Genomic DNA, 20,901 nt, shown 5'->3' with positions numbered 1-20,901 from the left:
GTGCGCCGCTTCTCTGGTCTAGTCTACACCAGAGTAGCGGCGCACAGATTTCCCTCCTGAGAGGGAGGGGGAGCCCTAAGGTGAGGGAAGGGGTGGAGACTTCCCCCCTTCCCCGCCGCTGTGCCTACCACTTCCCCTTCTCTGCACTGCCACCCCTCCTGCTGGGGGGACACCTGGCTACCTATTCTGGGGACTACTATACCCGTGGCTACATATACTGGGGTCACCTATACGCCTGGCTACATATACTGGGCACATATACTCCTGGCTACATATACTGGGGACACCTATACCCCTGGCTACATATACTGGGGACATCTATACCCCGGCTACATATACTAGGGACATACACCCCTGGCTAAATATACTGGGGACATATACCCCTGGCTACATATACACCTGGCTACATATACTGGGGACACATATACCCCTGGCTACATATACTGGGGTCACCTATATGCCTGGCTACATATACTGGGGACATCTATACCCCTGGCTACCTATACTGGGAACATTTATAAACCTGGCTACATATATTGGGGACACCTATACCCCTAGCTACATATACTGGGGACATATACACCTGGCTACATATACTGGGGACACATATACCCCTGCTACCTATTCTGGGGACACCTATAGGCCTGGTTTCTTCTACTGGGGACACCTATAGACCTGATTACCTATACTGGGTGCACCTATTTTGGGGGAACTGCTGCCAGATTGACTGTATTTTGGGGAACCACTGCTGCCAGATTAAGTGTATTTTGGGGGAACTGCTGCCAGATTAACTGTATTTTTGGGGAACCGCTGCTGCCAGATTAAATGTATTTTGGGGAACAGCTGCCAGTTTATATGTATGTTGGAGGGACCACTGCTGCCAGATTATGTCTATTTTGGGGGAACCATTGCCATATTATCTGTATTTTGGAGGAACCTCTGCCAAATTACATGTATTTTTGGTGAAATGCTATCAAATTACATGTATATTGGGGGGAAAAACTATGGCAGAGCTCAAACTTCCCTGTCAGACCTTTTACACCACTGCTAAGGTCATGTATATTTGACCCCACCCATTACCACGCCCACATTCTGTTGTGCGGCCACACCCCTTTGGTCCCTCTTTAGAGGGCGCATTAATAGTCTTTGTCCCCGGGCGCTGAAAGTCCTAGCTACGCCTCTGCCTCTCATACCATGCCCTGATTCAACAATCTTTGAAAAATCATATTGGTAGGTAGCCCTAGTAGTGGAGTGGTGTATTGTGTTAGCCATCCACAGAGTCATGCTATCATGCTTGATGAAGAGACGTTATGTATCGTGAAAGCTTGCTGTGAGAGAACGCGGAAAAGCCGCCGCGTGTACTGACAGCAAGGCGGCTGATTCCGCGTCAACATGGCGGTCTGCACACGGAAGCGTGCATCTAGTGACATGGCAGAACGCGGAAAAGCCACCGCATGTACAGACATCAAGGCGGCTGGTTCCGCGTCCAGCGTAGCGGTTTGCACGCAGCAGTGTGCAGCTGGTGTGGCTGAGCCTGTTAGTTCACACAGGTTTAGGAATACGCGCGGGCGCGCTGAAAGGCAGAACTTTTATGATGATCAAGGGGGGATCAGCTGACCAGGCCGGTCAGCTGACCTCAGAGCTGGTAACCATTGGTTGATCACTTTAGGGTGGCGCCAGAGAGCACTGCTCTATATATGGTTACTGCTGGCCACTCTCAAATTGTCTGCCGTTGCGAACACTACGTGGAAGCACTCAGACCTTAGTCAGATCCAACAGTGTGTTTGAACCAGGAGGACCTGGGAATTCACACTGAGCCAGATTACTACTGTATTATTATTGTGTTATACTTCAGACTAGTTCCAGGGTGTAGAGACCACGGACCTCACACCCAAGACTAGGGAACTTGTGTTATCATTCTGTTATGACCTATTGCTTTCCTGACTATCTCTCTGCTTTCTGATTCGGTACCACGCATATCTGATATCACGTTGCCAAACCCTGCCTGATTTGGATACCGAATCAGCCTTCTGTCTTTATACTTTATCTGTCTGTGTGTTGCCGACCTGGCTTGCCCGACCTCGAGAGCTATCTCTCTCCACTTAAGAGATAGTCTCCAAGATTAGTCAGTGACATCCACCTTCAGGTGTCACTCACTCTCTGGTCCTTCCTACCTTCAGCTTGACTCCACCCCTTGGAGAGTCTCAGGCTGCTGGAAGGTCTCTGTACTCTCCATAGCAGTGTCTTCTGTACTGCTTAGCCTTAGGGTCACCTGTTTATCAGGTGGGTTGCTCAAAGTCATACTGTTACACCAAACACTCACCATATATATATCTAGAGGTGTCCAGAGGTTAGCACTATATCTGTATTATTGGTGATTCTGCAGATCATCCATAATCAGGTATAGATCTGTATTCTTGGTGATACTGCAGATCACCAATAATCAGATTCTCTCTGCATGCTGACACCGATCGTTACAGAACGGCAGGCCAAACCCAAATGGACACACTTTACAGCCGTCTTGATGCACTCACCACCTTGGTGGAAACTTTCATCCGAGTGCTGGACAGTCATCAGACTCAGATCAACGCATTATCTGGGTCTGTACAAGTCTTTCAGACGGCTGTGAACACAGTGCGATCTCCTCCTAGCACAGACATACGTATGTCTGTACCTGAAAGGTTTTCTGGTCACAGATCTGACTTCCAGAATTTTAGAAATAGAGTGTTGTCATACTTTGAGTTGAGACCTAATTCTTCTGGAACCATGGCACAGAGAATTACGTTTATTAAGACTTTGTTGTCAGGGGATTCCCAGACCTGGGCATATAATCTTCAGCCAGGGAATGAGGCTCTAGCCTCGGTTGAGGAATTTTTTAAAGCTATGTCTATAATTTATGATGATCCGGACATTGCCTCTACCGCTGAGCGGAAGCTCAAGACGTTACGGCACGGCAAGGGTTCGGTGGAAAATTATGCATCTGAGTTCAGGAAGTGGGCAGTTTCAGCTAGATGGGACTCATTCGCACTTCTGGACTGTTTTTTTGTCAGGGTTGTCAGACGCGGTCTCCGATCTAATATTGGGTCACCCCGAACCAAAGTCTATTGATGAGGCCATTTCATTAGCAGTCAGGGTTGATCGTCGCCTACGTTATCAAAGACAGACTCGGAGTAGGAACGATGTGAGATATGTTTCCTACGCCGCGCCTCATCCCGATTCATCTCCACCCGATTCATCTCCACCAGAACCAATGCAGATTGGGCGGTCGAAATTGTCCCGGGTGGAGCAGAGGCGCAGAAAAACAGAGCAGCTCTTTCTATACTGTGCAGAGGTGGGTCATATAGTGCAGAGTTGTCCCAAACAGTCTTTACCTCTAGACGATAAACGTTTGCTCCTCCCTTGTACTATATCTTGGAAGGATAAGACAGAGACCAGTGAGGCCTTCGTTGACTCTGGCTCAGCAGCCAACTTTATGGATTACGAATTTGCTAACAAATTGGGGATCCCAATTTCCCCGTTGAAACAGATTCTGGTCACTGCAGTGGACGATTCCCCCCTGCAGAGTAGCCACCCTCTGTCTCAGACCCCTGAGTTAAGGGTTACGGTAGGGGTGTTACATAAAGAGAATTTACAGTTTCTAGTGTTGCGAATGACAACCTCCACGATCATTCTTGGTATGCCATGGTTACAACTTCACTCGCCTCAGATCAATTGGGCTACAGGTCAGCTAACGAGCTGGTCTACCCATTGTTATCATCATTGTATAGAGAAGGTAACCTTGGGTGAAACCAAGATTCACATGGAGGGATTGCCAGATCAGTATTCAGAATTTGCGGACGTGTTTTGTCCTAAGTCAGCCGATAAACTTCCTCCACACCGTTCTTTTGATTGCCCCATTGATCTCAGGTCTGGTTGTATGCCCCCTAGAGGTCATCTCTATAATCTATCTGGGCAGAGAAATTAGCCATGCAAGAATAAATCCGCGAAAATTTAGCTAAAGGTTTTATTCGTCCTTCCCGGTCCCCAGCAGGGGCCGGGTTCTTTTTTGTGAAAAAGAAGGATGGAGGCCTCCGTCCATAGATTGATTATCGGGGCTTAAATAAAATTACAGTAAAGAATCGTTATCCTCTGCCCTTGATAGACGATTTGTTTACCCAGGTCACCAGTGCTAAGATTTTCTTGAAGCTGGATTTAAGGGGTGGATACAACCTTGTGCGTATCAGGGACGGTGATGAATGGAAGACGGCCTTTAACACGCCCGATGGGCATTACGAGTACCTAGTGATGCCCTTCGGGTTGTGTAATGCCCCGGCCGTCTTCCAAGAGTTGATTAATGAGGTGTTCAGAGAGGTATTATATCAGACAATGAGGAAGCCGCATACAGAGAAGAAGTTAGGAACCTGACTGCATGGTGCGACATTAACAACCTGTTATTAAATACAAAGAAGACCAAAGAAATTATTCTGCACTTTAGGACCACCAAAAAGACCACTCACCTACCGCTAATGATCAATGCAGAGGTTGTGGAGAGAGTTGTCAGCTTCAAATTTTTGGGAGTCACCATCGCAGAGAACCTGTCCTGGGCTGACAATGCTTTAGCTCTAACTGACAAAGCACAACAACGCCTCTACTTTCTGAGAAAACTAAGGAGCGCTAACCTCCCACAGAAGCTGCTGGTTAATTTCTACAGATGCACTATAGAAAGCGTTCTGACCAATTGCATGACGGCCTGGTACAACAGCTGCACGAAGGCTACTAGAGAAGCCCTGCAGCGAGTTGTTAAAACAGCAGAAGCCATTATTGGCACTGAACTACCATCACTGGAACTTTTGTATAATACTCGCAGCGTGAGAAGGGCCAAAAACATTATCAAGGACAACACTCACCCTGGAAATGCCTTGTTTGAGCTCCTTCCATCAGGTAAACGTTTTAGATCAATCCGCACACACACAAACAGACTGAAAGACAGCTTTTTCCCATCTGCCATAAACTTGATGAACTCTGAATCCTCTCTGAAATAATTAACACTGTGTACAAATTGTTTAAATATCTGTAATACCTGGCATATGTGTATAATTTCTTCTCTTCCTTGTTACTATCACTATGTTCCCTGTGTGCACCGTGGGGTTGTCATGAAAAGTAATTTCGTTGTATTACACATTGACAATACAGTGAATTGAATTGAATTGAATTGGTGTATTTAGACGACATACTAATTTTCTCGTCCAACCTCTCAGAACACAGAAAGCATGTTAAGTTTGTGTTACGAAAGTTAAGACAAAATCTGCTGTATGCTAAATTGGAGAAGTGCATTTTCGCATTTTCGAAGTAACCTCTGTCACCTTTCTGGGGTACATAATTTCGACCTCTGGCCTCTCTATGGACCCTGGAAAAGTTTCAGCTGTCTTGGAGTGGCCCCAACCTGTAGGGCTGAAAGCTCTCCAGAGATTCCTGGGGTTCGCCAACTACTATAGGAGGTTCATAAAGGGGTACTCTATGGTGATTTCACCTCTCACCAGTCTCACCAAAAAAGGGGCAGATACTCACCACCGGTCCCCTGCTGCTTTCTCCACCCTGAAGAAACTGTTCTGTTCTGCACCCATACTGAGACATGTTGACATCTCCTTTCCCTTTATCGTGGAGGTAGATGCCTCAGAGGTAGGGGTAGGGGCTGTGCTGTCTCAGCATTCCGGTTTGCAGGGAAAACTGCATCCTTGTGCCTATTTCTCCAGTAGGTTTTCACCCGCAGAGAAAAACTACGATATAGGCAATAGGGAACTTCTAGCCATCAAATTGGCCTTTGAGGAATGGCGACATTGGCTAGAAGGGGCAGAACATACCATTATGGTTTACACTGACCAAAACAATTTGGAGTACATTGAAGGCGCTAAGAGACTTAACCCCTGACAGGCCCGGTGGTCATTATTTTTCTCAAGATTCAGATTTGTAATCACGTATACCCCTGGTAGTAAGAACGTCAAGGCTGATGCCTTATCCAGATGTTTTGAGCCCGAGACAGCACAGCCCTCAGACCCAGAAATCATTGTTCCTCAAAAGATGGTTATGGCAGCCACTTAGACCTGGAAAGACTGGACAGTCACGTTGGGTCTGTTCCAACAAGATGTACCAGAGGGGAAGCCTGAGGGGGTCATGTTTGTACCATTACCTTTTCGCTTACAAATATTGCAGCTGTTCCATTCCCACAAGAATGCTGGGCATCCTGGGGCCACCAGAACTCAAGATCTCATTGCTAGATGTGCTTGGTGGCCGTCATTGGCAATTGACTGCAAGGAGTATGTGAGGGAATGTGCAGTGTGTGCTAGGAGCAAACCCTCCCGTCAGGCACTTGTTGGAACATTGCAGCCTCTGCCAGTCCCGAGTGAACCATGGACCCATTTGTCCATGGATTTTGTGGGCAAGCTCCCCAGGTCTGAGGGCATGACGGTCATTTGGGTGGTAGTCGATCGATTCAGTAAGATGGCCCATTTTGTCCCCCGAAAGGACTCCCCTCGGCCCAGGAATTGGCCGATCTCTTCATCCAGCATATCTTCCGGCTGCATGGCATTCCGGAAAATATAGTGTCAGATCGGGGAGTCCAATTTGTTTCCAAGTTTTGGAGGGCATTCTGCCATCAGTTAGACATGGAGCTTTCTTTCTCATCAGGCTACCACCCACAGACCAATGGCCAGACCGAAAGAACGAATCAGTCTCTGGAACAATTTCTGAGGTGTTATGTTGCAGATGCAAAAACCGACTGGGTCAAATTTTTGCCGTTTGCAGAATTTGCACACAACAATCTGAAGAGTTCCTCCTCAGGATTTTCCCCATTTCAGGTGGTGACGGGAAGGTTACCTAAGTTCACCCCATTGCCAGTGGCTTCTACTCCGTTTCCAGCACTGGAGAACTGGCAGAAGTCTTTGAAACAGATTTGGGGAATGGTTGAAAGAAATCTGGGGAGGGCTTTTCAGAACCAGAAAAAACAGGCTGACAAGAGACGTTCCATAGAATGGGAATTTCTTCCAGGAGACTTGGTCTGGGTGTCCACGCGACATTTGGCTCTAAAGCAACTGTCGCCCAAGTTAGGTCCCAGATTTGTGGGTCCTTTTCCAGTAACCAGGAAAATCAATAATGTCACTTATGCCATTGATCTCCCTACCAGCATGCGAGGTGTGAGATCATTTCATGTGTCCTTGCTCAAGCCGGCAGTGCACGTGGATTCCTCCTCCCCCCCCCCCCCCCCTGTGTTGATTGATGACCAACCCGAGTATGAAATTGAGAAGATTCTGGACTCACGGCTTGTGCAGAACTCCGTGCAGTATTTGGTTCACTGGAAGGGGTATGGCATAGAGGAAAGAACTTGGGTGCCAGACTGTCGTATGCACGCAGAGGAGTTGAAAAAGGAATTCCATAAGTTGCATCCTGGGAAGCCGGGTAGGAGATGTCCGGAGTCCACTCCTCAGGGGGGGGTACTGTGAGAGAACGCGGAAAAGTCGCCGCATGTACTGACAGCAAGGCGGCTGATTCCGCGTCCAACGCGGCGTTCTGCACGTGGAAGCGTGCATCTAGTGACATGGCAGAACGCGGAAAAGCCGCCGCATGTACTGACAGCAAGGCGGCTGGTTCCGCGTCCAGCGCGGCGGTTTGCACGCAGCAGCATGCAGCTGGTGTGGCTGAGCCTGTTAGTTCACACAGTTTTAGGAATACGCGCGCACGCGCTGAAAGGCAGAACTTTTATGATGATCAAGGGGGAATCAGCTGACCAGGCCGGTCAGCTGACCTCAGAGCTGGTAACCATTGGCTGATCACTTTAGGGTGGCGCCAGAGAGCACTGCTCTATATATGGTTACTGCTGGCCACTCTCAAATTGTCTGCCGTTGCGAACACTACGTGGAAGCACTCAGACCTTAGTCAGATCCAACAGTGTGTTTGAACCAGGAGGACCTGGGATTTCACACTGAGCCAGATTACTACTGTATTATTATTGTGTTATACTTCAGACTAGTTCCAGGGTGTAGAGACCACGGACCTCACACCCAAGACTAGGGAACTTGTGTTATCATTCTGTTATACTTCAGACTAGTTCCAGGGTGTAGAGACCACGGACCTCACACCCAAGACTAGGAAACTTGTGTTATCATTCTGTTATACCTCAGACTAGTTCCAGGGTGTAGAGACCACGGACCTCACACCCAAGACTAGGCATTGTTTGATATTTGTTATGACCTATTGCTTTCCTGACTATCTCTCTGCTTTCTGATTCGGTACCACGCATATCTGATATCACGTTGCCAAACCCTGCCTGACTTGGATACCGAATCAGCCTTCTGTCTTTATACTTTATCTGTCTGTGTGTTGCCGACCTGGCTTGCCCGACCTCGAGAGCTATCTCTCTCCACTTAAGAGATAGTCTCCAAGATTAGTCAGTGACATCCACCTTCAGGTGTCACTCACTCTCTGGTCCTTCCTACCTTCAGCTTGACTCCACCCCTTGTAGAGTCTCAGGCTGCTGGAAGGTCTCTGTACTCTCCATAGCAGTGTCTTCTGTACTGCTTAGCCTTAGGGTCACCTGTTCATCAGGTGGGTTGCTCAAAGTCATACTGTTACACCAAACACTCACCATATATATATCTAGAGGTGTCCAGAGGTTAGCACTATATCTGTATTATTGGTGATTCTGCAGATCATCCATAATCAGGTATAGATCTGTATTCTTGGTGATTCTGCAGATCACCAATAATCAGATTCTCTCTGCGTGCTGACACCGATCGTTACACTTGCTACTTAAACCTGCTCAGCCATAGGGTATAGTTTAACTCAGCATTTTCCTACAACATGTATGCAATGTAAATGCCATCCAGTTTAAGTATAATAAAGGGTAGATTTTTTTATCGTGGCCTATAACTTCTATGCAGTGTAAATGCCATTTAGCTTAAATATAATGTATTTAGATTTACTTTGGCTTTTTTTGCGCTAGATATTGTGCTTGGCCGGTGTAATAATTAGTTTACACAGCTTAAAGTATTTGTTTTATACCAACTGATCCTTCATCTGCCCGATGTTCTTGTACAGTCCAGAGTCTAGTGTCTGGTCTCCGTTCAGTGAGGGAACATGTGTGACATATGCATAGGCTTATAATGAATGACAGAAGGAAAAGTCTCTGCCACAAGCATCCTATGGCTGGATCCAGAGTTTTTGCTGTAGCTGGCTACAATGTGAGGCTAGCTATGGATCACTGCCCTTCACTACTAAGATACAGAGACAGAAAGAAATTGAGTTTGATTGGGTTGATGATCAACAACACCTACAATTTACCACTAGGTGGCATTATATAATAATGCAATGCAATTGTGTAGAGAAAATTTCTATAATCTTATTATTATTCAGATAAATATGATCTCCACTGTTTAGAATGAAAACCTTCTTTTTTTTTTCTGGATTGGGATTTTTTTTCTTCAGCTAAATGTTTTGTAAGTAAATGCCCAGTTTCCACATTCAGCTTAACGTGTACTTATTTTTATATTATATTATCATATTCTAGTATATTTTGTAGCGTACGTATTATAACACACTCAAATTCCCGGCAGTGTTAACCACTTGAGGACCAGAGGTTTACACCCCCCTAGTGACCAGGCGATTTTTACAATTCGGAACTTCACCGCTTTAACGGTTTCTTGCTCGGCCATACAACTTAGCACCCAAATGAATTTTACCCCCTTTTCTTCCCACTAATAGAGCTTTCTTTTGTTGGTCTCTGATTTCTGCTTTTATTTTTATTTTTTTTTAATTTTTAAAAAAAGAGCGTTTTTTTTCTTTTCAATTTTTATATCCCCCCCATTCCTACCCTAAATTGGCCCTGCACTATGTTACCTGCACTACACATTAAATACATAGGCATATGTATATGATAGGGATTAGACTGTGAGGGACAGTTAAGTGACAAGCAGTTACTCTGTACAGCTCTGTGCTAGACTGCAGCGCTGTACACGTGTTTTTTTACCTTTTGTTATTCGTTTATTCAGTCTGCCAGCTCAGAACGCTGGCTGGTAGGCTGTTTGCGGTGGCTTCCTGTGCCCCCTGCAGGAAACGCGCGCTCGTATATTGCTAATCGTGGGAAGACGCCTTTTAGCGTTAGGCGGTCCCCAGCGTGCCACGCTCTCGTTACGCTAGCGGGAGGTGGTTATATACTATTCCCCCTCCGATTCATAGCAATTTAGAGGGATAAATAATTTGGGGTACGGCAGTCACCGGAACCCCAAATGATCCTTGCGCAGGGTGCGCACTATAGCATTAGTGCTATATCAGCGCCCAGCTTCGGCACTCAGCTTCACATTTTATATACATATATCAGTGGGAAAAAGTATTTGCCCCTCTATGCTGTTCCAGACTGAAGACTCAGTTGATGAGGGCAGCATCATACACAGCTCACAGCTCTGGAAGTAGAACTCAGAGGATGAAACTAGCTTAGCCGCCCAACTCTCAGCTAAACATTTAAATGGACCTATTGGTACTGTTTGGTACTTGCGAGTATTAGTTTACATACACATGTGCTGCTGCGTGCACACATCTGCTCCTGTTTCACACCACAATACCAAGCCTCTACCTTATGCATGAGGGCATAGCCCATCATGATAACATGAAAGCAGCCACACTGATTTATTCTGTCATTGGTTGCTATAATACAAAAAAAAAAGTTAACTCAAGGTTCCACGTAACATCTCTTCAACATCTCTTCAAGACCTGCCTAATTTATTTACTGCACAAAGTAAACCAGCAGCCATGTGAACAAGAGAGTGTGTAAAATGAATTGATCATTAGAATCTCTTTACTGAGCACAGCTAATCTTCGACTTTACCTTGAGAATAATGTTACTTGTAGAAAGTGTGCAAAAACTCCACACCACGATCAAAGGTCTTGAAGGAAGTTACAGAAGAGATGAAATGTTTTAGTCTGGAATGCTTCCAAAGCTTTTAGAGCTGTGGGACTTCTCCAGCTACAGTGAAAGCCATTATCTATGGGAAACGTAGAAAAGTGGAGAACCTTCCCTGGACAGAGGTGTGTGGTAAACTTGTCTGGCTGCATTGTCTACTCATTCAGAAATTCACAAAGGAAAGAAACACAATACTGGAGGCTATTTTAGACTGATAAAATCAGTGTTCATCTCTGCACAAGAAGACAGGCTGGGAAAATACAGAATTTATGGGATAGAAGCAAGATGGAAACAAGGGTTGGAAGCTCTCCAGAGTGGCTCTTACAGTTGAACTTCAGATCCAGTCTCGGAACAATTTGGGTAACCCTCCAAGACAGGTGGGATGCCCACCTTATGTTTTTCTTTTAGGATATGTTTTTTTTTTGGTGAAAGAATCTGGTAAAGTATGTATAATTTCTTGCTTTTACTTGCAGTACTATGATTGCTAATTTATGGAGAGTTCTGACCAGGGCTGTGGAGTCAGAGTTGGGGAGTGAGAGAGAGAGCATTTGTTGGGTCGGTGATTTCATAAACTGATGAGTTGGAGTCGGATGATTTTTGTACTAGCTCCACAGCCCTGGTAAGTATTAGACTAAGGAGTCGGAGTCAAGGAGTCAGAGCAATTTAGGTACCTGGAGTTGATGGTTTCATAAACTGAGGAGACGGATGATTTTTGTGCCGACTTTACAGCCCTGGTTCTGACTGACGTTTGGAGTTCATGGGAGGAGCACTGTCTTGTTGTGAACCTTTCCTATAGGGTTACTGAAAATGTTTGTACAATGTGAACTAACTCCTGGATTTATGGAATAATGAGCCATACATGGAATTCTTTGGACAACACAGGCTCCATTACATGTAGCCAAAGGCAAACATAGTATTCTGTAGTAACATGATACCAACTTACCATTGCCCCAGGATAACGTGCCATAGTTGAAGGAGCTATGAATTCTGTAATGTTCCTCAATACTTATACTCTTTGGATATCTAACCATGAGCTGAAAATTAAGCACAGTTGAACTATGCAGCATGATCTGGTATAAGATAGCTATGTGACCCCCTCCCTCTGATACTAGAATTAGGTAGCTATGTGAGCTCCCCACCCCCTCTGATACTGATATTGGGTTTCCACATGAGTCCCTTCAGAGCAGCAAAACATGCTGAAATTCACTCACCTGTCCTTCCACCATGCTTTCTTTTACAGCTGATGAGCATGCCTGAGCCTCCAGTGTCTCCCCACTGATGCCACATCACGGCTTCCTGACAGCATGTAAAAATTGGTGTCACACACCAGCAGTTCATGTACAGTGGGTTGCAAAAGTATTCGGCCCCCTTGAAGTTCTCCACATTTTGTCATATTACTGCCACAAACATGAATCAATTTTATTGGAATTCCACATGAAAGACCAACACAAAGTGGTGTGCACATGAGAAGTGGAACGAAAATCATACATGATTCCAAACATTTTTTACAAATAAATAACTGCAAAGTGGTGTGTGCATAATTATTCGGCCCCCTTTGATCCGAGTGCAGTCAGTTGCCTATAGACATTGCCTGATGAGTGCTAATGACTAAATAGAGTGCACCTGTGTGTAATCTAATGTCAGTACAAATACAGCTGCTCTGTGAGGGCCTCAGAGGTTGTCTAAGAGAATATTGGGAGCAACAACACCGTGAAGTCCAAAGAACACACAAGACAGGTCAGGGATCAAGTTATTGAGAAATTTAAAGCAGGCTTAGGCTACAAAAAGATTTCCAAAGCCTTGAACATCCCACGGAGCACTGTTCAAGCGATCATTCAGAAATGAAAGGAGTATGACACAACTGTAAACCTACCAAGACAAGGCCATCCCCCTAAACTCACAGGCCGAACAAAGAGAGCGCTGATCAGAAATGCAGTCAAGAGGCCCATGGTGACTCTGGACGAGCTGCAGAGATCTACAGCTCAGGTGGGAGACTCTGTCCATAGGACAACTATTAGTCATGCACTGTACAAAGTTGGCCTTTATGGAAGAGTGGCAAGAAGAAAGGCATTGTTAACAGAAAGCCTAAGAAGCCCCGTTTGCAGTTTACCACAAGCCATGTGGGGGTCACAGCAACCATGTGGAAGAAGGTGCTCTGGTCAGATGAGACCAAAATGGAACTTTTTGGCCAAAATGCAAAACTAACACTGCACATCACTCTGAACACACCATCCCCACTGTCAAATATGGTGGTGGCATCATCATACTCGGGGGGTGCATCTCTTCAGCAGGGACAGGGAAGCCCAATCGAGAATCTGTGGCAAGATCTGAAAACTGCTGTTCACAAACGCTGTCCATCTAATCTGACTGAGCTGGAGCTGTTTTGCAAAGAAAAATGGGCAAGGATTTCAGTCTCTAGATGTGCAAAGCTGGTAGAGACCCTATCCTCAGGGCCCACCAACAGTGCATGTTTTGTGGAAATCCACAGGGGTAGATAATCAGCTCTGCTGAGTCACCAATTACTCACCTGTGCATGTTTGTGGTTTTCTGCAAAACATGCACTGTTGGTGGGCCTTGAGGACAGGGTTGGGGAACACTGCCCTAAAAGACTGGCAGCTGTAATTGCAGCAAAAGGTGGTTCTACAAAGTATTGACTCAGGGGGCCGAATAATTACGCACACCCCACTTTGCAGTTATTTATTTGTAAAAAATGTTTGGTATGATGTATGATATTCGGTCCACTTCCCACATGTACACCACTTTGTATTGGTCTTTCACGTGGAATTCCAATAAAATTGATGCATGGTTGTGGCAGTAATGTGACAAAATGTGGAAAACTTCAAGGGTGCCGAATACTTTTGCAACCCACTGTAAGCAGAGACGCAGCTGCACTGGGAGCCATACGGGTGGGATATGGTGACCAGAGGAGAAATGAGGAATGCAGCGGTCGGTCCATTGAGTCACCTCTCCAGCAAGTTCCTTTCTTGCTTTTTCTGCTTTTCGTGGCCTTGCACTGGCCCTTCCAAAAGCATGGACCCAGCAGCAATTGTGACCCCACCTGCTGTGTTGAGGCAACTGTTAAGTAATTGTTGTAATAATTTAGTTCAGAAACAAGGTCTGCACCCCTAGTAGTCAATGAGTAATGCACCATTCTATGTGGTTATTTAATATACATAAAATTACAAACTTCAATAAAGCAATAAGGTGGGTATATCCATAGAGTTGCTATTACAGTTGAGTGGGCAGTGATGGATATCTTCTCATCTACATCAATAATTACTGAGTTGTATATCGAACCTGCTCCTTTTCAACCACATTATTAATACTACATTTTGTTGTACTGTTTTCCAGATGGCAAGTTTGGAGCATACATGCAGGTGCACATACAGAATGACGGCCCAGTCACTATACAGCTGGAGCCACCAACGTCGACAGGTGACCCAAAACACGTAAGCAATACCAGAAAGTCTTAAATGATCATGGCACTTTGTAAATAAAGCTCACCCACATAGGGTTAATTAATGGATTTTTTTTTTTAACGTGGACAACAAATTGGCTGCAAAAATGAAACAAGAAGTATGCCAATTTTTACTCTTTCTCTTATGTTAAGATTCATCCATAGAGGTCCATCTTTTTGTATGGTTCTTGTTCATCACATCCAGTACTTGCATAGTTCAGACATGCCATCAATATTTTTCTCTAAATTCTGTCGTAACCACTTAAAGACCTCTCCACGACAGTTGGCGTGGGCACGGCGGCAGCCCCAGGACTGCCTGTCACGGTCAGTTACCTGTTCAGAGGAGGCGGCCAGTACGCACGAATGCTGGCGGTCGTCCTGGTGGGTCTCGGCGGGGCGACCTGTCGGTGCTCACCAGTGTGCGTTGCATCGCACGGCGTAAACGTTGGCGTCAGGAGGCGCTGGCGTGAGCGTTGTGTGGCGTTGCGTGCACAGGGGCGGCTGCTGTGCATCTTGTTCTGGCGTCTGTGCGCGCGGGCGTTTGCGCGCGTGCGCGCGCATTTTGCGTGCGTGCGCGCGCGTTCACGTGCGCGTCTGCGCATGCGCGCGCGGTGCGTCGTGCTGTGCGCGCCAAAGTTGGCCTATTTAAACCTGGAGAGTGCATGGCTTCCTTGCTGTAGTATTGCAGCTAGTGTTGTACTCCCGTGCCGTGACCCAGTGTCTGCCTGTTTGCTGTTTATTCCGGAACCCGACCTTGGCCTGTCTGACTGCCCGCTTGTTGATGACCTCTGCCTGTCTGACTACCCGCTCTGTTGCCGAACCCTGCCTGTATGAGAACCTGCTCCGTTGCCGACCTCCGCCAGTCCTGATTACCCGCTCTGTTGCCGAACCCTGCCTGTATGAGGACCTGTCTTGCTGCCGACTTCTGCTTATCCTGAGAGTATCCCTGCTTCTGTCTACACTGGTTGCTGAGTCCTTGCACTACCCGACTCAGACCAGAGGAGTGCCGTGGTTTCATCCTGCTCAACAGTCCCTCGGATTCCGCGAGCACTCCTGCCTCCTGCACACCTCGGTACCCCTGTTCCCACTCCAGGGGTGTCAGGTGTCAAGCTGCAAGAGTTGCTACCCTCAGCACAACGGTCTCCGCCACTACAAGGTGCGTGACATAATACTACAGCCAACAATGGAGACCGCTGAGGTAGCAACCGTACTAACCACCCTCTGCAATCAGATGGCTACCCTAACAGATGCCATTAAGGATCTTCAAGCAGGTCACCAACGGCTGGAAGGTCGCATGGACGTCATCTCAGCAGCTGCACCTAGTCAGCCGTCTGCCCCTGCCGCAGCACCACCCATACAACTTCCGGCAACTAGCAACCTTGCTCCCGCACCTGTTCTAGTAGCCCCCGAACCACGGGTTCTCACGCCGGAACGATTTTCAGGAGACAGATCCAAGTTTCAGGCTTTGAAACATGCCTGTCAGCTATATTTCTCGCTTCAACCACGCACATTCTCTCATGAAGAAACCAAGGTGGGTTATGTCATCTCGTTGTTACAAGGAGATCCTCAAACCTGGGCCCACAGGCTGATGGACCAGAAGAATCCCGTTCTGGCATCAACGGAAACCTTTTTTACCCACATGGCTGCCGTGTATGACGATCCGCAGCGACAAGTTACAGCTGAATTGGGACTAAGGAACCTTCGCCAGGGTCGGAGACCGGTAGAGGACTACACATCTGAATTCCGCAGATGGTCAGCTGACACTGACTGGAACGAGTGTGCATTAAAACACCAGTTCCGCCTCGGACTTTCTGAAGCTCTGAAGGACGAACTAGCCCGGGTGGGAGTACCAGCTACCCTTGATAGCCTGATTGACCTGGCAATCCAAATTGACCGACGGTTGCGGGAACGCCAGATGGAAAGAGCGGCAGGCAGTTCCTCCCGTGCATCTTGGGTACCTACCTTTTCTTCTGCCTCAACCACAGTTCCTACTGCAATAGGGGATCAGGAAGAACCAATGCAGTTGGGTGTCATGCGCTCCCCCCTATCAACAGAAGAGAGGAACAGAAGGAGACAGGGGAATCTATGCTCCTATTGTGGAACTGCTGGCCACATGATCAGGACCTGCCCAGTTCGACCCACCGGTAAGGAACTCTCATCTAGAAGTGTACCCTCTAGCTACTCCCAAAAGATGACTAATCACCTGACCATTCCTATCTCGTTTCAGTTTCCAGGAAGAATCATTAGAACCACTGCTATCATCGACTCCGGAGCCTGCAGTTGTTTCATGGACATTGCATTTGCCACCCATCATCAGTTTCCAATACAACCTCGCAAGGAACCACTCCACATCCATTTAGCGGATGGATCAACTGTCTGCTCAGGGCCGGTCACCATGGAAACTATTCCTACCAATGCCCTGATCCTTGAAACCCACCAAGAACTGCTTAAGTTCGATCTTCTGGCTTCTCCAATGTTTCCAGTAATCCTAGGACTGCCCTGGCTGCAAGCAGACAACCCACTTATCAATTGGACCACAGGTGCTGTCTCTTTGAACTCAATTTACTGTGGGAGTTGCTGTTCATCTGTCAGTCCGGTTACTTCCGGCCCATTACTATGCACATCAAAAGCACTTATAGAAATTGTTCCATCACAGTACCATGAATATCTTGATGTCTTCGATAAAAAAGGGGCGGATTGTTTACCACCTCACCGGCCGTATGACTGCCCGATTGATTTAGTCCCGGGAGCCAAGATTCCGTTTGGGCGTATGTTTCCTCTCTCTGACCCTGAACAAGAAACCCTCAAGCAATACATTGAAGAAAATCTCAGGAAAGGGTTTATCCGTCCATCCATCTCTCCAGCTGGAGCAGGAATTTTTTTTGTACAGAAGAAAGACAAAACTCTAAGACCCTGCATAGATTACCGAGAACTTAATAAAGTAACCATCAAGAATCGCTATCCGCTGCCTCTAGTCCCGGAACTCTTCCAGAAACTCCGTGAAGCCAGGATTTTTTCTAAACTAGACTTAAGGGGGGCCTATAACTTGGTCAGAATAAGAGCTGGAGATGAATGGAAGACTGCTTTCAGATCTCGGTACGGACACTTCGAATACCGGGTAATGCCATTTGGGATCTGCAACGCCCCGGCGACATTCCAGTACTTCATCAATGACGTCCTGAAAGACTTTATTGATCAATTTATCATAGTCTATTTAGACGACATATTAGTCTTCTCAGTATCATTGGAGGATCATCGCAATCAGGTTTGTCAGGTACTGGCTCGTCTCAGACAAAATAACCTATTCGTCAAGGCAGAGAAGTGTGAGTTCGAGAAGACGGTCATACAGTTCCTGGGGCTTATTATTTCTGATGAAGGATTTACTATGGACCCACAGAAAATTCGGGCAATTCTGGACTGGCCAGCTCCTAACAGGAAGGCAGTGCAAAGGTTTGTGGGGTTTGCCAACTTCTACCGCAGATTTATTAAAAACTTTTCCGCAATAATTTTGCCCATCACTCAACTCACACGTCAGAACAGTCATTTCATGTGGAATAAGGAGGCCCAGGCAGCATTTGATAAACTAAAACAACACTTCACATCCGCTCCCGTTCTTAGACATCCGGATCCGGCACTGGCCTTTGTATTAGAAGTGGATGCATCTGATTCTGCGGTAGGGGCTGTGCTATCACAAAGACAAGGAATCAAGGCTTTACTTCACCCAGTGGCGTTCTATTCAAGGAAGCTTTCGGAGGCAGAGAAAAATTACGATTTAGGGGATAGAGAATTGCTGGCTACCAAGGTGGCATTGGAAGAGTGGAGATACCTCCTGGAAGGCGCAGCTCAGCCTATACTCATCTTCACTGACCACCGTAACCTTGAATATCTGAAGACCGCAAAAAGGCTGAATCCAAGGCAGGCCAGGTGGGCTCTTTTCTTTTCGAGATTTTCATTTCACATTACCTACAGACCCGGATCAAAGAACATTAAACCGGACGCCCTATCTCGGATGTTTCCAGAGGATGAGAACCCAAGCACACCTGACACAATTCTGTCTGATCACAATTTCCTGATTATTCAGCCAGTCCTGATCGGTCAAATCCGACAGGCATCAATCAATCCACCAGAATCCATCAGGTATTCTCTGGAAGAAAAGGGGGGCCTGTGGTGGTATGGCAACAAGATGTTTGTACCAGAAGATTTGCGCCCCGTAGTACTCGAATCTTGTCACGACCACAAGTTAGCAGGTCACTTTGGTGTAACGAAGACTCTAGATCTGTTACAACGCTCGTTCTGGTGGCCCAAACTCAGAAGAGACTGTAAGTCATATGTGACTTCCTGCCCCATTTGCTGCCGATTTAAAGGGTCGAAGTTTAAGCCTTGGGGATTACTCAACCCACTGCCGGTGCCACCCAGGCCTTGGTACTCCATATCTATGGACTTTATTGTAGAGTTACCGGGATCGGAAGGGCACGACACCATCTTCGTTGTGGTAGACCGACTGTCTAAAATGGCACACTTCTTACCCATGAAGGGTATTCCCTCAGCACAAGTAACGGCCAAGACCTTTATAAAGGAGATTGTACGCCTTCATGGGGTTCCAGCTGACATTGTCTCAGACAGAGGGACACAGTTTACATCCCGATTCTGGAAGGCTTTGTGCGAATCCTTGGACATTCAATTACAATTTTCATCTGCTTATCATCCACAGTCAAACGGTCAGACAGAACGCACCAATCAAACATTAGAACAGTATTTGAGATGCTTCCTATCATCAGCACAAGATAACTGGGTCCAGCTTCTGCCATTAGCTGAATTCGCCTATAATAACTCTGTTCACTCAAGCACACAACAATCTCCATTCTTTGCTAATTATGGGTTCCATCCATCATTCCTGCCAAATACTCTTCCAGAAACATCAGTACCTGCTTCCGACAACCTGATCAAAACATTACATGACAATAATCTGATTTTGCAACAAACCATGTCCCAAGCACAGGAAAGCTACAAGAGGAAGGCTGATCGTCACAGGAGGGACAATCCGGATTTCAAAGTGGGGGACTCGGTCTGGCTATCTACCATGAATCTCAAACTGACCTGCCCTTCCAAGAAATTGGGTCCTAAGTTTGTTGGCCCATTTCTCATCAAAAGAAGAATTGGACAGGTGGCGTATGAATTGGATCTCCCTGATAGTTTGAAGATACACCCGGTATTCCATTCCGCGCTGCTAAAACCTACTACACTGGACCCTTTTTCTGATAGAAGAACAAATCCACCACCACCGATTTTGGTAGAAGGGGAGGAAGAGTTTGAAGTAGAGGCAATCTTGGACTCCAGGAAAAGATATAACCAGATCCAGTACCTTATCAAATGGAGAGGATATGGCATAGAGGAAAACACCTGGGAACCAGCAGGTAACATCCATGCCACCCGTCTGGTCAATCAGTTCCACAGGGAATTCCCGGAGAAGCCAGCCCCTGAGGGCATCCGGAGGCTGCCCCTTAGGGGAGGGCATTGTCACGGTCAGTTACCTGTTCAGAGGAGGCGGCCAGTACGCACGAATGCTGGCGGTCGTCCTGGTGGGTCTCGGCGGGGCAACCTGTCGGTGCTCACCAGTGTGCGTTGCATCGCACGGCGTAAACGTTGGCGTCAGGAGGCGCTGGCGTGAGCGTTGTGTGGCGTTGCGTGCACAGGGGCGGCTGCTGTGCATCTTGTTCTGGCGTTTGTGCGCGCGGGGCGTTGTGCGCATGCGCGCGCGGTGCGTCGTGCTGTGCGCGCCAAAGTTGGCCTATTTAAACCTGGAGAGTGCATGGCTTCCTTGCTGTAGTATTGCAGCTAGTGTTGTACTCCCGTGCCGTGACCCAGTGTCTGCCTGTTTGCTGTTTATTCCGGAACCCGACCTTGGCCTGTCTGACTGCCCGCTTGTTGATGACCTCTGCCTGTCTGACTACCCGCTCTGTTGCCGAACCCTGCCTGTATGAGAACCTGCTCCGTTGCCGACCTCCGCCAGTCCTGATTACCCGCTCTGTTGCCGAACCCTGCCTGTATGAGGACCTGTCTTGCTGCTGACTTCTGCTTATCCTGAGAGTATCCCTGCTTCTGTCTACACTGGTTGCTGAGTCCTTGCACTACCCGACTCAGACCAGAGGAGTGCCGTGGTTTCATCCTGCTCAACAGTCCCTCGGATTCCGCGAGCACTCCTGCCTCCTGCACACCTCGGTACCCCTGTTCCCACTCCAGGGGTGTCAGGTGTCAAGCTGCAAGAGTTGCTACCCTCAGCACAACGGTCTCCGCCACTACAAGGTGCGTGACACTGCCTAACGCCAATCGGCGTAAGGTCCTGGGGGCGGGGATTGCAGGAGATTGCGCACATCTCTGCTTGGATGAAGGAGCTCCGCCCTCAGTCTCCCTGCAGCGATCGCCATGCGGAGACTGTTAAACGGCGAAACCGCCGTCTTTTATCACTGTACAGCGCTGTACTGGGGACAGGCGTGTGACACGGCTGTCCCCCTGAGAC

General features: G+C 47.2%; 1 protein-coding gene across 1 annotated transcript in view; it reads left to right on the top strand.

Annotated features, from left to right (window-relative positions):
- The window catches only part of DTD1 (D-aminoacyl-tRNA deacylase 1), a 203,117-nt gene that overhangs the window by 21,467 nt on the left and 160,749 nt on the right, over window positions 1–20,901 (top strand). Inside the window, exon 4 of the mRNA XM_068279579.1 lies at window positions 14,279–14,376. Coding sequence (XP_068135680.1) covers window positions 14,279–14,376 — 98 coding nt within the window. The remainder of the gene's footprint in view (window positions 1–14,278; window positions 14,377–20,901) is intronic.

Source organism: Hyperolius riggenbachi, chromosome 4 (assembly GCF_040937935.1).
Source record: "Hyperolius riggenbachi isolate aHypRig1 chromosome 4, aHypRig1.pri, whole genome shotgun sequence".
In the NCBI taxonomy this organism is placed as follows: Eukaryota; Metazoa; Chordata; class Amphibia; order Anura; family Hyperoliidae; genus Hyperolius; species Hyperolius riggenbachi.
The sequence above is the reverse complement of the archived record's forward strand: the minus strand, read 5'-3'. Positions and strand labels throughout refer to the sequence as shown.